Raw genomic sequence first — 18,168 nt, 5'->3', positions numbered from 1 at the left:
TAGTGTAAACAATTTATATGAAAAATTCCATAATGAAGCTTTGTTTTTCAATTTCTATCTTGAAAAAAGTATTTTTTTACGTTATTCGGTAAAGATTTGCCTTATTACGTCCGAACTTATTTTTTTTTACCTTATTTTGACCTAATACAGCAACCTTATTTTCAATGAAAAATTCTGACGTCAAAATATTTGAAAAATTCTGTGGGCTTTTTATTCGTTGAAATTTCTACTTTCTAAAGGTGTAAAAACCCTAACGCGAAAAATTTTTTCGAATCATCATGTGTAATTTTAGCATTAATAAAAAGGGCGGAAAAGCTGGAAACATATTATGAATTAAATTTAAAATGATTCAGCAATAAATAAATTTATTGAAAAAATAGTAAATTCGCATTAACTTCGTATCCAAAAGAACACAACGAACAAAAGCATTTATAAATTAAAAACAATTCACACTTATTTATATATTAAAGATAAAACTGGGACTTATCTATGGATAGTTGCAGGGAAAAAATAAAATGAGGAAGGAGCCGGAAACACAGATGGAAATTACTAAAGAAGGAAGGAGTAGGTAGAACAGATTTGAATAACCAGTTACCAGCGAATATAAAGAATAAAATCACCACAAATTAATTAAAATTTGTGAGATGAAAAACTCGAATAAATAAAACAGAAGTGACTACTGTGCGACAATACGTGAACAAAGGAATATTCAAAATGGTGGAAGAAAAACGTAACAAATCTAATGGCATGTTACAGAATTTTCAACCGAAAATTGAAAAAATAAAGAATCCAAATAAAAAAATACACTTTTTTCACCGAATTTCGTAAAGATAATACTTTTTCCAAATCAAAAACTTGGTTATTTGAATTTTTCCCATACATTTTTAGGTTATGTGAAAAAAATACAAAAACAAAAGTAATGGGTCTTTTCAATACCTCAATTTCGATGTTTTCCAAAGGACTTATCTTACTGCAAATCCCCTTCCACTTCCCAACCACAGATCACCAGTAATAAAAAAAATACTTTTGTTTTCCTTTTCCTTTTCCTTTTCCAATGGGTTTGATTCTACTACTATGAACTCTGATTAGTGGAGACGTTTGAAAATTGAGAGTTTCAATGAGGTGAAGGTGTATTAGTGGTTGCGGTAGACTTATGAAGATCGGTAACTGTTTCTTCAGGCTCTAAATACCTACATTTATGTATTATATTGTCTTATACGATATATCTACAATTTGGAGTGGTGTGGAAATTGATCTTATTATCAATATTAGGAAAAGATTTCAAAATTCCAATAACGTTAGAATTTAGTCTCCAGTTTGAGTAGATACCTTTAATGGGTGGGTAGAAAAATACTCCTCGTCCCAAAAGCATAACATTAATCCAAAAGATAAACTTTCATTAACATTGTTTTGTTTTAGGGATGAAGAAATAACCGAAAATATTTACATAGTAATAAGTGGCAATAAAAGTGCGAGAACCGACGGACAGCCACCTTATTGTAACGTATGCGAAAAAGATTTCAAATCATCCATAAAATACGCCAAACATTCCATAAAACATTCTTTGGACGGCATATTCAGTTGCCATATTTGTCACATAACCGCAAAAATGACGTTAGACCAAATCGAAACACATATAAGAATACATGAAAATAAACCAAAATACACCTGCCAGTATTGCCAAGCAAAATTATTTTCGAAATATTCAGCAATCGAACACGAAATATGTCACTCCGGTATAAAAGGCAGCAGCACCGTTTTTTGCGAGTTATGCTCCAAAGGATTTATGTTTCTTTGTAGTTTACAGGCTCACGTTAAAAAATCTCATCCAGATTGTGTTCTAAAAATTAACAAAACAATTAATAAAAAAGAGACATTACCGGAAGAACATCTCCCGGTACCCATATTTCCTTCCTCCAGCATTTTCTGTTATATTTGCAAAAATACATACAAGGATAATATTAACTACGCTTTACATTCGGTACAACATAACGAAAACCGTAAATTCAACTGTTACCTTTGCGCTTTACAATCTAAAATGTCCGATTCAGAAATTGTAGATCACATTAAGATGCATCTCAACGCTACCGTTCACCGATGTTCTGTTTGTGACAAAGGATTTTCTAGGAAAATCGATGCCGTCGAACACGTTTATTTTCATAAATCCTATAAACCTTATGAATGTAAACTATGTAATACCAACTTTATGTTTTCAAGATGTTTATTGAGTCATCGCAAAAATCATCATAACCTCACTAATAAATGGGTTAGAGGTTGCACAGCCTGCGATTTTCACCAATTATGATTTCCACTATGTCTTATTTAATTCAAATTTGTTTATTGTATTAAATTGTATGTTAATAATGTTATTAAAGAACCCAAAGATAAAGTAAAAACTTGTTATTTTTAATTCCATTACCATTTAAACATTCTCCTGAATCGTTGATTCTGGAGAACAATAAGGAATTTAATGAACTGTGTGATGACAGTACGGTGTAATTGCTGGATTTACGAAACCCTCGGGCAATGAAATTGCTGTCAGGACCCTTACCTGCCAAAGATGCGAGAAAGAAGAAAAAATTATGCATTGCTCCAGTCATATGGCTGCAGGAGAAAAACCTCAGCGGATATACAGCTAAGTAGAAGGACGGCATAGACTCTAAGAGGCCTAATCAAAGAGCAGATAAAAGCTGCTTATTATAAATAAAAAAAAAAAACCCTGCTGATTTGAACTGGCTTTGTGGAATAGAAGAGGAAACTACGAAAGATCCTTTAAGAGAATATCAAATTCCTATGAACACCCGAAGAAAAATCCTAGGTTTAGACTTACGGAAAGGAATAGGGCAGGTGGTCGAAGTAAACTGCAAAAGGATTATGATTCTCAAGAATAATAATAATCAACAAATTGTCAATTTATTTTTCTCTTAATACATGTGGGACTGTATTTTATAAGTTTATTATTTCTTTTGGTATTTGTTCCATATATCCTTTGATTTGGTACCTGGATGAAGTTTTATTTGCAGTATACTATAACATTTACTCATAAAGTTGGGGATGAAAACAAAGTATATAAAATATCTTTCTCGTTGCTTCCAATTTTGTGTTACTTCGAGTTAGGTACCGCCGCCTATTGTATGAAATCACCTCTGAGCTTCATTCAATTTGCACACCAAAAGAAAGTGTGTTCAGCTGAATCTTCCTCCTCCCAGGATGACGTACATTGGTCATTTCTTGACTTTCTTATCTTCTGATTACTCTGTGGGTCCATTATCGATCATTTTTCTTGTCTTCGAGGTAGGTACCGCCGCCTATTGTATGAAATCACCTCTGAGCTTCATTCAATTTGCACACCAAAAGAAGGTGTGTTCAGATGAATCTTCCTCCTCCCAGGATGACGTACATTGGTCATTTCTTGACTTTCTTATCTTCTGATTACTCTGTGGGGCCATTATCGATCATTTTTCTTGTCCTCGAGGTAGGTACCGCCGCCTATTGTATGAAATCACCTCGGAGCTTCATTCTCTTTGCACACCAAAAGAAAGTGTGTTCAGCTGAATCTTCCTCCTCCCAGGATGACGTACATTGGTCATTTCTTGACTTTCTTATCTTCTGATTACTCTGTGGGTCCATTATCGATCATTTTTCTTGTCTTCGAGGTAGGTACCGCCGCCTATTGTATGAAATCACCTCGGAGCTTCATTCTCTTTGCACACCAAAAGAAGGTGTGTTCAGATGAATCTTCCTCCTCCCAGGATGACGTACATTGGTCATTTCTTGACTTTCTTATCTTCTGATTACTCTGTGGGTCCATTATCGATCATTTTTCTTGTCCTCGAGGTAGGTACCGCCGCCTATTGTATGAAATCACCTCTGAGCTTCATTCAATTTGCACACCAAAAGAAGGTGTGTTCAGATGAATCTTCCTCCTCCCAGGATGACGTACATTGGTCATTTCTTGACTTTCTTATCTTCTGATTACTCTGTGGGTCCATTATCGATCATTTTTCTTGTCTTCGAGGTAGGTACCGCCGCCTATTGTATGAAATCACCTCTGAGCTTCATTCAATTTGCACACCAAAAGAAGGTGTGTTCAGATGAATCTTCCTCCTCCCAGGATGACGTACATTGGTCATTTCTTGACTTTCTTATCTTCTGATTACTCTGTGGGTCCATTATCGATCATTTTTCTTGTCTTCGAGGTAGGTACCGCCGCCTATTGTATGAAATCACCTCTGAGCTTCATTCAATTTGCACACCAAAAGAAGGTGTGTTCAGATGAATCTTCCTCCTCCCAGGATGACGTACATTGGTCATTTCTTGACTTTCTTATCTTTTGATTACTCTGTGGGGCCATTATCCTCTGGTGTCGCTGCTCCATCTATTTTGCCACCTTAAGTGATTTTCTTCTTTTTCCTCTTGCTTCTTCGTTGTATTTCTTGTTTCCTTCTTGTCTTTATGGTGATAAATACTTGTACTTTCCTCTGACAGAAAATCTATTGAGTCCACGCCAACGATGACCTGAACGACTGGGCCGAAACGGTGCGGTAATTGATATTCAACTTCAGCATAGTTGAATTTCTGTAGAATCTTCATTTTTATAATTAGAAACTAATCTTATATAATATAGAATAGAAATCCAGTGGAAAAACTATAAAATAGATAAAAAGTGTTGAAGAAAGTCGGTTATTGGACGAAGATATTTGGGTACCATGTATCCCAATATCCCACGAAGTGACACTTCAGCAATTTTGGTATAAAAAACTCCATCGAAACAGTTATAATGTACGATGACTTGAATTTAGCTAATGTCAATTATTAGAATATTCTTGTAATTCTTGTTATTATAGAGATAAAATTTGATTCTGTTAATGGATACAATTTTTTATATTATTGTAATGTTGTAAAAATTTCATTTTTCGTTTAATTTTGAGAGCAGTGTGATTTATTCTGTTTTAATTACATTTTTTCTAAAAAGATGTCATTCTAGGTCCGCAGTAACAATTAAAAATGGAATGAACGACGATAAATGTAACATTGAAACATTGTCGGAAAACTCGAATAAAATGAAAATAAAAAGGGAAAAATTGAAAGACGTCGATGACGATGATGAAGAATATCAAGAAGAAGATGGTGTAGATAGCGACGAAATAACAACCAAACCGAAAAAAGTGAGAAAAAGAAGATTAAAAAAAGAGAAGAATTTACAACATAATGAAATCGGAAGAAACCCAGTAAAAATAGGAAAAATGAAAAGAATGACCAGAAAGAAAAGTGATATAGCACATCCTCCACCAGTAGAACTGGACGAACCTATACAGTGCGATCTTTGTAGTGATACATATAAAAATAACGTGGCCTTTTCTTTACATTCTATCCAACATAGCGACGATGGAAAATATTCTTGCCACATCTGTAACTATAAAAACGCCTCAAAATATCACATAGAGATGCATGTACGAGCTCACGAAGGTACTACCAGTTACAAATGCGAAATTTGTAATAAAGCTTTCACTGTTAGTACCCACGCTTTGGAACACAAATACTTTCACTCGGGAGAAAAACCGTTTCAATGTGAAATATGCGGGAAACATTTTATGTTTTCCAGATTTTTAGCTTCGCACAGACGAACACAACATTGGGAAATTATCACCGGCACTCCTTTAATAAAGTACGATTGTACAACTTGTAACAAACATTACACGTCTTCTAGCGGTCTCAAAAGGCACAATTTGAGAAATCACAACTACGAAGGAATCGATACGTCCGTTCTTTGTGACATTTGCGGTAAAAAAATCTCTAGTAACGAGAAGTTGAAGTTCCATCGTAGGGTACATACGGGATACCGTCCTCATGCTTGCGAAGTATGCGGCAAATGTTTTTCTACCAAAGAACAGAAGAAGGAACATTTGAGAGTTCATACTGGGGAGAAACCGTACATATGTAAATATTGCGGAAAGGGATTTACGCAAAGGTCGCCTTTGAAGATTCATGAAAGGTCCCATACTGGCGAAGCACCTTATATTTGTATCCTCTGCACTAGAGGATTCATTTCTAAAAGTGCCATGGATAGTCACATGAAGCATTGCAAATTGCACATTCCTTTCGATTAATTATATAATAATTCGAAAAAAACTATACGGTCATTTAGTGTTAATAGTGGTGGTAAAAAGTGTGTTCAGACAAACATCATTTTTGTTTTTTTGCTAGGTAAAAGCGGAAACTTAATATAAAAGAGTCTTTTTTCAAGTTCTGATGAGCCAGGAAGAAAAGAATATTCAATAACCAACATGATTTCATCACTATGAATCATAAGCAAACCAGATGGAAACAAACCTCTTCATTTGCCCAAGATATTTTTTATTGTGGTTTCCTGTTTCATGTAGACACTGTTTCTTCTTTGGTCCAACTATGTACATTTGTTGCTTTGACTCCGGATTGTCGTACATTAACCGAATATCATCTCTAGTAATAATGTTCTTTAAGAAACCATTTTCCTCATTGTTGTATGGCTTTCAAAATGTTGGATCTTACGCGATTCGCTTTATATTGTGGCCTACGATAAACATTTTTGGAATTCAACGGGCATACACTTCGAAACTCATAATTGGAGGAATCATCGATCCTTGTGGTTATTCGCCCATGGGTCTGTGACCATAGAGGAAATGGAGCAAGCGGTAGCGGCACTTCTCTAACGTATATAATGAATATCAAAAAAGAGAAAGCACTATTATCGCTCAAAAATCGCTTTGTTTAGAAGATCTGTTTTACTGATCGTTTCCTTGGAGCTTTAGGGGTTATCTGCAACGTTTGAATCACTTAAAAACTCATCGACATTTGAATCAGATCGATCTTTCTTCTGCCCTTTCGCGCTTCTAATAAGACCACCTACTGAACACATTAATTACTACCACTACAACAACTTTTATAATTCCGAACATCTGTGGTGTAAGCAATCTATTTATTGCAACTTTGTGATTTGGATTTTTAAAAACATATCAACTCCGAAAATTTGTACTGTTCAAAACATCATTCTCACGGACAATTCCCATGAATATATCAATTTTTATAAACGTTCAAGTCCTTTATACTAGTTTTTCCAAATACAAGAAAATAAGAAGGAAAAAATAACTGTGTTTTTACGTGTTTGGTTCTACCTTTTTCGAGAATCACTCTTGTAGTCTCAAAACGCCGGTTAAGCTTTAATTTCGGTTGTCTCCATGTGTGAAAAGCAAAATATTAGGGCGGCTTTCCATCGTCAAAACAGAAAGCTTTGAGAAACGTTGTTGCAACTAAACGGACTCAACTTTGAAGCTTTCATTCATTTACAATGGGCAGACAGTGTTCAATACGTTTTACAGTGTAGATAACTAATTAGACTTTTTCGGTATAACATTCAAATTCTGTCTCTGGTGAAAGATATTACAGTTTAATGTATTTATGTCTAGTATCTGCAATTTTAATTCCATTTTGTTATTAAGATTGGTTTTTACATCATTTTGGAAGTAGAGAGGCCTCCATCGTGCATGAACCACATTTATCTCCGAATGTTTAGAGGAATATCACGTAACATGGATGGGAAATCCTTTACAGCATTATTTTCACGTCATCTGCTCACTCTCGAATTTTTGCCGGATCCTATTCTCTAATAACTTCACTTTAATTTAACAAATATGTCTAAAAACCTCGTATTTCACAAGGAATTCTATGATTTCTGTATGCAAAAATTCTTTGAAGTTACTGTCTTTACGTCTTTACTAGCAACACAAAAAAAATTGTCACTTTCTGTTTGGTAGAAATCCACGACGTAGTCAATCGTCGTTTACGTGCTTTTCATATGAGACAGGATTTTACTGTCTGAAACCTTATTTAAAATCTTACTCAGTGATTTACTCAGCATTATCAGTGCAAAAGAAACTGTTTTTTTGTTTATTAATGTGTTGTTGTTTTTCTAGAGTTTACGGTCCATTATATACTAAATATTTTGAATAAATTAATTTGTAAATATATGTTGTATTCAATTACCGAAAACGGTTACTACTTGAATATTATACTGCTTGGCAAGCGATTCAAGAGCCCTGAAATGCGCAAAAGATCAACAGAAATTTCAGTTGTTTCAAATATAATAATTCATTATTTACGGGAAGTAAAGTTGGTGAAAAAAGTTCGGAATTCTGAACTGCCGATTTAATTCCTATATTGTAATGTTTTTTTTTTATTTATTTAAACTATTTCTAAGGGTGGGGTGAATTTAAACACACTGTCTCTTACTTACTTAATATATTTGAACACTTACATTAGACTTAACTTATATAATTTGTTTAAAATCATCGGTCACTTTTTTCACTTTGGATTATAAACTAACTCTCACCGCACGAATTTGTAACAGAAAGTAATTTCTAGAATTCTAGAAAGTAAACAAATAAATAAAAAAGCCTTCTTAGAAACTGGTTAAAAAAAGACAATACAGAGATCGGAATAAGTCAGGCAACACTCACGAAAAATAGACATAAGTCCAGCTTATAAGTTTGGCAACGCTTTCGAAAAAGATTAAAATTAAAATAACCGATACAAGTTCACTCTTTAAGAAATAGTTTTTTTTTGTTACGAACGCGGATTACGAGAAACTATGTTTACCGAATTTTAACAACAGTGTGGAGGACGTACCAGAAATTATTATAAACGGGCTCTGTTGCCGACGACTAGTATCTGTAACAACTAACGAAAATATGTATGTGATATGCTGAAAAGGATGTACTATCGAGTTTAGCGTCCGCGGCTCCTCCACGCACTTCACTGGGATGATTTCGAACGCACATTGGAATTCTTCGAGTTGTAGCCATTTTGTACTAGGATGAAGTAATCTTCAAGCTGAACGCATAACTGCGTGTACTGGAATAACCAGAATCCTCGCGTCTTCATTGAAACATAATTAAACCTGCCTGAGATGTGTGGGCAGGTATTCATGCTCGAGGTCTCGTGGGTCCGTAATTTTTTGAGGGTCTCATGATGGGTCAAAGTTATTTGAAAATTTCTTCCTGTGAGGCCTTCTTGAGGATCACGTATCCTCCGTTGAGAAACGTTGCCGTAAATGCGTTGATCAATATTAGGCATTAATTTGAAAACTTACAGTAACCTTTTTTAGAATCCCTCTTGTAATTTTTTTTTCATTTTATCGCTGTATTTTTTCTCTAAATGGAAATTGGTGATCGACTTATGCCGACCTCTGTATAAAAAAAACGTCAAACGAATTTTGCGAACTGGAGCTAACATTTATACTTTCATTAAGACTTAACAGGACAGGCTTCGCGGTCCATGTCGTGGACGAGTTCATTATAATCTAATCTATTTAGTACTTACTACACACTTTTGAAAAAAGTAGACGTAATGCAATTTTATATTATATATTATATACGCGGGCGTAAGAGATTCTGAAAACAGTTTTGTAATAATTTTTTTATAATAATATAATATATTTACTATAAATAATGACTAGTTCTATTAGTTTTATGTGGCGTGGGTATTATTTTAAGACGAAGTTGTTGTCATTATGTGTAATTATTATTTTTAATAATAAATATTGTTCTAAAAGTTTTTGTTTACTTGATTCTGAAATATAAACTCTTAAAGTGGCAGTTCGCGCCACTGCTGAAACCGGAGAATTTCAGTAACGACGAGTTGGTCGTGAGTGGTAGTCTTCTTGAAATAGGAAATTATCTAGTTATCCAGGTATAAATAATAAATAACCCAGGTTGTTGTCTGATCATTTCAAACAATCTCCACCAGAAAACGACGTGATTTTTAATAAGACACGGCTAGTAATTTAGTCAGGTAGCTAATAATTTAGTAGAGTAGCCAGTACCTACTAATAATCCAAACTAGTTTAGTACAAGCACCAAAAAGTGGTACCAAAATGCACAAGCATATACGTCCTATAAACAAAATTATAAAAAATATTAGGGATATCATTTTGACAGAGTATGAAGAGTTTTGGAAAAGCTACAAATAGAAGATCATACACTTAATTTACTGAAAATGACGAAAACTTCGTTTAATTACTCGTTTAAGTAAGACTTTCAGTCTTCCAACACGTTTTCGGTCACGGTCTTTATCGTGGTGCGAACCGCCTCTTTTCGATATCACGGTTTGTTGACTAAAACACAAATTTTTATTGAATTATTGGAAGAAAATATTCAATTCTTACTATTACTATATTTGTTAAAATGAACATTTTGTTTGTGAAATCATATGGTAGGAAACAAAAATTTTTTTAATAGTCCACGTGTGTTTTCAAGAAAAAAAAATTTTTACAGCTACAGTAGATTACGCCATTACGTCTAGTAGACACAGCTTTTTGATTCGTCGAGCCTTTTTGTTTTATTGTATTTCATTCTCTTACCAAACTCTTAAATTTCATATCACCCGAAATAGTTGGCGGACACCTGCACTGAGCGAAATGTGCCCCGAATTAAAACACCTACAAAAGAATCACCCAAAACCCTGCTCAGAAAATTTTTTCTTTATACCTCGGTCGAAAGTTCGCATCTTTGAACCTATTTCGATGTAGAAAGTTAAGATTCGTGCATTGGTAAAGCTGCAGTTTCGCCCTCTATAACAGCGGAAGCAAAAAATGCTTTCACGACTGACATTAGTTATTTGTTACTTACCATGTTTTGTTCACGCTGGTTGTTTACGATTGATGGTAACTAAGATACAGTTTGACAATAACTTTAAAAAATGATCTCAACTGAAGAATCTGCAGACGAAAAGGAGATTGCTATAATGAAGTAGAACTAATTATACAAATCGCCAAAAAATCTTTCAGTATGGACCACAAGGGCAGAAGTTTGAGAGCTCTGCACCACGTGTCATTATCCTTCTGTCCGAGTAGGATAATATACTATGTCTTCATACCTTGGTCGAAAGAACGCATATTTTGCACGTATTTTGAGGCAGAAAGTTGATGATTCGTGTATTGGTAAAGCTGCGCCTGATAGCTTTAAACTATGGGCCTAAAATCACGTCGCAAACTTTCTGGATCGAGATACTTTCGAACACAGAAGTTTGAGAGCTCTGAACTGTGCGCAGTGCATAAATATCAAACTATCTACCCTCTTAATGTAATGTACTGTTCCTTTATATCAGGGTTATTGCTAAAACAAACCATGTCCCACAAAAAATCCCCCCCAATTTCTTCCAAAAACAAATCACAACGAAATATCTGGGTAAGTACAAACAATAACAGCTACCTAACGTGAAAAAAATGTTTGGTCTGATGCGATGTAGTGTATTTCGTTTTTATCTCTCTGAACGCGTTGTTTTATATAGTTATACGTGTTTTACTGAAATTTACTCATTTTTAGGTACGACGAACGTAAGAAAAAACGAAAAACAAAGACTCTAAGAAAATCAAAATATAAAAGAAAATATCCCGATGATCATCCTCCACCATTAAAATTAGAGCAACCAATTAAATGCGAGGAATGTGACTCAATGTTCGATAATAATATAGATTTTGCGTTACATTCAAAATCACATGACCAAGACGGTAAATACACCTGTCACTTATGTATAAATTTTAGAAACGCATCCAAATACCAAATAGAGATGCATGTACGAGCTCACGAAGGCACCACCAAGTATAAATGTGAAATTTGTAATCAAGGTTTCACTATAAGTACTCACGCCGCTGAACACAAGTATTTCCATACGGGAGAAAAACCGTTCCAATGTGAAATATGCGGAAAACATTTCATGTATTCTTGGTTCTTATCCAGACACAGAAAATCAACGCATTACGAAATACTCACCGGGAATCCTTTGGTAAAATACGACTGCTCCATTTGCAACAAACATTACGCTACAGCTTCTAGTTTGAGCAGACATAAGCTAAGTAAACACAAAAAAATCGACGGTTCCGTACTTTGCGATATCTGCGGAAAAAGATTATCTAGTAGAGAAAAACTAAAGTTTCATCTTAGGACGCATACAGGTTATAAACCCCACGCGTGTCATTACTGCCCGAAAAGCTTTTCCAAGAAAGATCAACTCGTCGAACACGTTAGAGTACACACCGGCGAAAAACCGTATATTTGTAAATATTGCGGTAGAGGTTTCACCCAAAGAACACCACTGAAAACCCACGAAAAAACTCATAACAGAGAAGAATCAACGGCTTGCGTAGTTTGTGGTGTTTCCGGAAACTGCCCACATTTTCCTAAAAAATTTTCCCACCGTAAAAGTATTGCTCCTTGCGTAATATGTGGTGAAATCGGTCCTTGCCCCCATCTACCAGCTATGCCTTTAAAAACTACTAAAAATGAAGGTATATCGTGTCCTGTCTGTGGATCAGAAAATCTATGTGAACACTTACTTAAAATGAGTATGATGACGCCGACCAGAGACGACGGAGCTTGTTATATTTGTGGAGACTTGGGTTACTGTCCACATATTTCTAGAAACCCCTTTAAAACGAATGAAGAGATCACATGTAATATTTGCGGGCAAATAGGATCTTGTGTACATTTACAGAATATGATGACGTTTCCGTTCCCATCTTAATTCTAATTATTAAAAAAAATCGTGAATACTTTCAGTTTTTTTCCAAGAAATAAATTTCTAAATACATTGTATGTACAATTATCTGTATTTTTTCTACTTTAATAGTTGATTGAACTCAAAAAGAAAGCCTCAATAATCGAAGTACAGCCCATCATATCCTACATTCAACAAACTCTTTGAGACCTTGGTAAATCCATTCATTAGACTTAGATGCAAAAAATTTTTCCATGAATCTAGATGAATAGTAATCTGCCTTCGAACTAAACCCTGGATATTTCTCCGAAAAATTGATGGTTCGACCATCTGGAATGATTTCTGAACCTTGATAATTCCAATCAAACACACAAGACTTTCCTCTCGAGTCGACCTAAATTTACGACGAATCTTGGTTATTTTTTTTGTCTAACCACTGATTTTCCATGTGCCAATAAAGATATTATTGACCACATTCTTTGCGAGTATGTTTGGTGATCCTTTTTGATTTTGTTTCCTCCCGACCAGCTCGTTTATATCTGACAGATACGATTGAAGTTAGTACAAGATTAGATATAATTATCATTCAAACTGTTTTGAATCTTGTATTCTGAAATGTATGCCTTGAAATAAAAATACGTCTCCAGTCTTGAAATGTCGCATTCAAATGCTGTTTGATATGGAGGAAAGCAATGGAAAAGCGTGCTCAGTTTGATTTGATGCCATTTTTATTTCAAGCAATTCAAGGGAGAATTATTTTGGATTAACAACTAACCAAACGTTAGTCAAATCAGTTGATTGACTTGAGAACTTTTTTTATCTGTGGGAAATACGAGTATAATGGTCCCGTTGTTTCGCAGCTTTCTTAGGTTTTTATCAATATAAGTACGATCCGTTTCAACCTTACAAAGACTCTCTTAAAGTACAAAAAAAAAAAAATATCAGTATAAATGACTTGTTGAAATGTTGACGTTTATATAGTAGAATTATAAATTTTGTTCCAATCTCATTTTTATGATTCTGAATGAGAGCAACTTTAAAAATTCTCTTGTATTTTGTATTTGACCCCGTTTCAAGAATTTTTGAAATTTCTTAATTATAAGTTATTTATTTATATACTTTATTTTTTAAATAGCATCACATGAATCTCTTATAAAGCTCCGGTTTTCCAACATTTATGATTAAATGTATATTTCTCCATATTTCATTGTCTGTTAATCTATTTTCCAAATATTGAGATGTCTGTCCTATATAAACAGCTTCACGAATACTACAAGGAACGTCACATTGAATATTTTCTATCGTACAGAAAAATTTATGTCAAGTTGTGAATTCTTATCAAAAAAACTTCTATTTACAAAGGTGGTTGGACAAAATAATAAAAATCCATTTCCTGATAATATGAACAAAACTTTAAAAAATGAATTCTATACAAATTCAACCCAGTTCATGTTGCTCTATCTCCCAAGAAACTTGAGTGATTTTTAGTTCTAGATACTGTTCTATCCATCACATCCCTAATTACAATGTATAGCTACTGTGAAAAAAAAAAAACAAAAACCGTATTAAAAGAAACTAATTGTCCCGAAATAAGGATGATTAACCTATTGAAAACATATAAAACAACAATCAATGTAAATAATAATATTACAAATGAGTTTATTTGTAACAATTGTGTTTATATAGGACGGACATCGCAATATTTGGAAAGTAGACCAAAAAATCATCGATACGAACAACAAACCATCAAGGACGAAAAATTATACATTTATACATAGATATTAGAAAACAATTTAAAACAAAAAAAATTACATATAAATAGAAATGAGAAATATATATATATTAATGTGGAAAGTGAATTATTAGTTCATATATCAGCGTTATCAGTATCAGGTAATATTTTTGTACAAATTGAAAGATTGTTTCACTTTCCGTGATAAATGGAGCTTTCCAATATTTTTATTGTTAGTTTTTCTAAATATCTATACATACTTTATATTTTAGATATAATTAAGACGAATTATTCATAAGTTTTTTTATCAAGGACCAGATTTTGAACATCAAAACTATGAAAAGTGCCAAGCATATTACATTAATACATCAAGTCACTGCGTTTCATGTAATTTTTGTTGAAATGTCTTGACTTTATGTAGTTGTGATATTGATCATTTGTAATTTTAAAAGCAGCTATTTTTATTATTATATTATATTATTAACGAGTTTTTTATCGTAGTAAATTTTTTTGGATTCATGACTTTTCAGTTTAGTAAAGTCTGTAAGTTATACAACTATTCTTTTATTAATATATATACTTTGTTGATAAATTGTCTTGATTTTAGGTCTTGTTCAATTCGTTTTAAAACAGACGTTTCGACCTATTGCGGTCTTTAGCAAAATATAATTTGACATTCACAACTTTCATAATCATATTAATCACTAGATCCGTTATAACTTGAATATTGAAAGAAAAATCTATTTCGAACCACAGTTAATAATATTTTATTCTCATTTGTTAAATCTTAAAAATAAGGAGCAACATCCAATTCTATTATTCATAGTTATATCCCTCTCTTATATTTGAATCGGTTTCAAGGGTTTTTAATTTATATAATTAGTTGTATGTGCAGCTTTATTTTTTTATTCTATTGATGACTTTTTGATCTATTTTCCAAATACTGAGATGTCTGCCCAATGTAAACAGCGTCATTAGAAGGTATTTGATACACAATATTGCTTCTTTTGTTTTTGATAATGTATTATATCCTTCATGACTTATAATATTTTGTCCTTGTACGTATGGTGAGGAAATGTGTTCTACCTTTTTGAAGGGTCACAGTTGATCAGACAATTTATTGAATTATGGAACTATTTTGAGACTACGTGATTCCAAAAATACAGCAATAAGACTCTCGTATATTTTACTACATATACTCAAAAATGAGTAGCTTTGTTAGATTTCAATGTACTTTTAAAATAATGGTTTCGTTTTTAGATGTAGATTTTTATGATGTTGTATATTTTTAATCTCGCATTTTGATCTCTATATATTTAAAGTGCTATGCAATTTTGTTGTGCAATTGTAATTCATAATCAAAACTGTTGATTTATTGTGTGTTTATTATATATGGAATGAGTTAACCAACTGAATTACCTCCAAATAATACAGCTATCTCCATCAGTTGAACTTAACTATAGACATATTTTCTTAATATCATAATTCTCTAAGTTAACAAACTCGCAAACTCACACCGATGGGACAAAAACTGTTTCTTGCTTCTAACATGAAGCTGAATAGCATATTATAGCGATTTCTTTTGTTACGTAAAAAACACTTATAAAATCGTTACGTTAAATATTTATTTGTTGCACATTTTATTTTTCTCTTTTATGGTGAGTCATCTTCCCTCTTAAAAAACATCATTAATCACCCACCGTGGCTAGATCCCATCGGCCTTGGTACAGTATTTTCATTGTACTTTACGTTAATAAATTCCATATTCTCATTAAAAAATGGTAAATGGGAATGTAGAAATTGAATTTCCAATTCATTCATTCAGCCGTCAGGTGATTAGAGGAATGTACAAGTTCATCAACAAGCAGTTTGTAGATTGTATCTATATTTTTGCCCAAAAATCCATATTGTAAAATGCAGCAGTAATATTTTACTCCTTAAGACGGGAAATAAGAAGTGATTGTTGCCAAATAACTTACCTAACCTAACCATTCGATTCTCTTTGAACAATCGAATGTGTCTCGCCAGTATTAGATCGAGGCGTGAATGTTGGGTCAGTATATTGGTTGTTGGATGCTCCCGTGAACTCTTATTATCTCCATTACATCCCAAAACAAAATCTTGCCATTCAGAAGGCGATGTAGATACTGTTATGAAGAATTTACATATTCAATCTCATGCTTTCCTTTTTTTCCTTTAAAACGGTTCTTTTTCCTTTTATCCACTGATCCAATGACATGCTACAGCTGATATAGTACACACGAGGATCCCCTGTTTATCATGACTTCCAATTATAACGCTAAAAAATATGGAATAAGTCATAATTTTCATATTTGTCTGGTCTGGCTTGTGAATTCTCCTCAAATATAACAAAAATCAGGAGAAATTTTCCAACTGAGTCATGTATGATTTTTTGCTTTTAAAAAACTTTCTTTAACCAACCAGAATCAATACATGTAAACAAAAAGGATCTGAATAACTTATTGAATAGTGTTATTAGCAATATGTTTTGTATTAGTTGGAAGGTATCAAAATAATTGTTTCTAATATCGTTATTTGCGGACCAAATTTTATAAAAGTTGAAAATTGTGAATATCTAACTGTAAATTTAACGTTTGGAGGACAACGATATTTTCTTAAAGTAAAATTCATTCATTGATCTCTTCTATAAAGTATTTTTTATGAATATTCAGTTGGCACTCAAGCTACATTTACTTTTTTGTAACTTCATTTATTTTTATGGATTTTATGGATATAATGAATAAATCTATTTTAAATTCAATTATGCTAGTTGATCTTTTTCATATTTTATATGTATTGGAAGCAAAATGTGAATAGTTGGTGGTAAAAAATATTGAAAAAAACATTTCAATCAATGTATTATTCGAGCTTTGTACCGTACATAATTGTTGATGGTACAATTTAAACGGTGTTGATATAATAAATATGATTGTACTATAATTAGTTTCATTATTAACGAAAGAATCAGGATCTCTCTTATATTTATATAGAACTTAAATAGAATTTAAATCATCAGTTGACATCGAATGGTATTTTGCGATAATATGTGCATTACTTAATAATTAAATCAATTTCAACTACATACTTTAAATATTTTTACTCATTCAAGAATTTTTAAACTAATATTAATTACAACATGCACAGTTAATGTGAAACCCAATTCCTAAATATTTTCCTTCGTTAAGAAAACACAAATTGAACTTTAATATTTTACATTTAACATGCAAGTTATATACATGGACATGGACATGAATTTTTATTTACTTCTTCTCCACTTATATCGTAGTTTCCGAAAGCTTGGATTTTTAATTTAATAAAGAGTTATCAATATAACCAATATAGTGGTTTATAAAACAAAAATAACTATTTGAAATTATAGAATACTACAATCAAGTGTCATTCAAAATAAGACAAACTTCTTCTGTAATTTCTGTCTTCTTTGATCTGGTAGTTTCCACAAGAAACGGTTCTATATGGTATGTAATAGTACGCCTGGCTTTGCTCTATTCGGACAGATTATAGAAGGTATTATACATTTAACAAACATGTTTTATACATTGATATGGTTTAAGGTTTATGTTGATAACAGTTCTCAAATTTGGTGCACATGAAGTTTTGTATTTATTGGTGAAACAAATTTAAAACAAGGATAACATTTGAGTCATTATTCAGAGGGGAGAACATGTTTATTTTTCAAAAATTGAGCAATATCATGAATGAAGGTCAGTTGAAAAAAAATAGGTCGAGTATGAAATATAAGAAAATATTCCATTGCAAGTAAAACAACTTATTTGATTTAAAAATGCAAAAAATATTTTTTTGTTCTGTATAGTAATATAGATGTGGTAAAAGAATTTTTCATAAAAAATTATTTGTAACAAATA

General features: G+C 32.7%; 1 protein-coding gene across 24 annotated transcripts in view; it reads left to right on the top strand.

Annotated features, from left to right (window-relative positions):
* Positions 1 to 18,168, top strand: part of LOC130897056 (zinc finger protein OZF-like) — a 287,205-nt gene that overhangs the window by 128,567 nt on the left and 140,470 nt on the right. Inside the window, exon 5 of one of the 24 annotated variants that reach the window (XM_057805580.1) lies at positions 11,361 to 12,636. The exons of 21 other annotated variants lie outside the window; for them this stretch is intronic. In XM_057805580.1, the coding sequence (XP_057661563.1) occupies positions 11,361 to 12,558 (1,198 nt within the window). In that variant the 3' untranslated portion in view covers positions 12,559 to 12,636. Of the gene's footprint in view, positions 1 to 1,419; positions 2,397 to 4,987; positions 9,550 to 11,360; positions 12,637 to 18,168 lie in introns of those variants that run through there. 2 more of the 24 variants (XM_057805585.1, XM_057805614.1) reach the window with 2 other exon arrangements.

Source organism: Diorhabda carinulata, chromosome 8 (genome assembly GCF_026250575.1).
Source record: "Diorhabda carinulata isolate Delta chromosome 8, icDioCari1.1, whole genome shotgun sequence".
In the NCBI taxonomy this organism is placed as follows: Eukaryota; Metazoa; Arthropoda; class Insecta; order Coleoptera; family Chrysomelidae; genus Diorhabda; species Diorhabda carinulata.
This window is presented reverse-complemented; position numbering and strand designations above follow the sequence as displayed.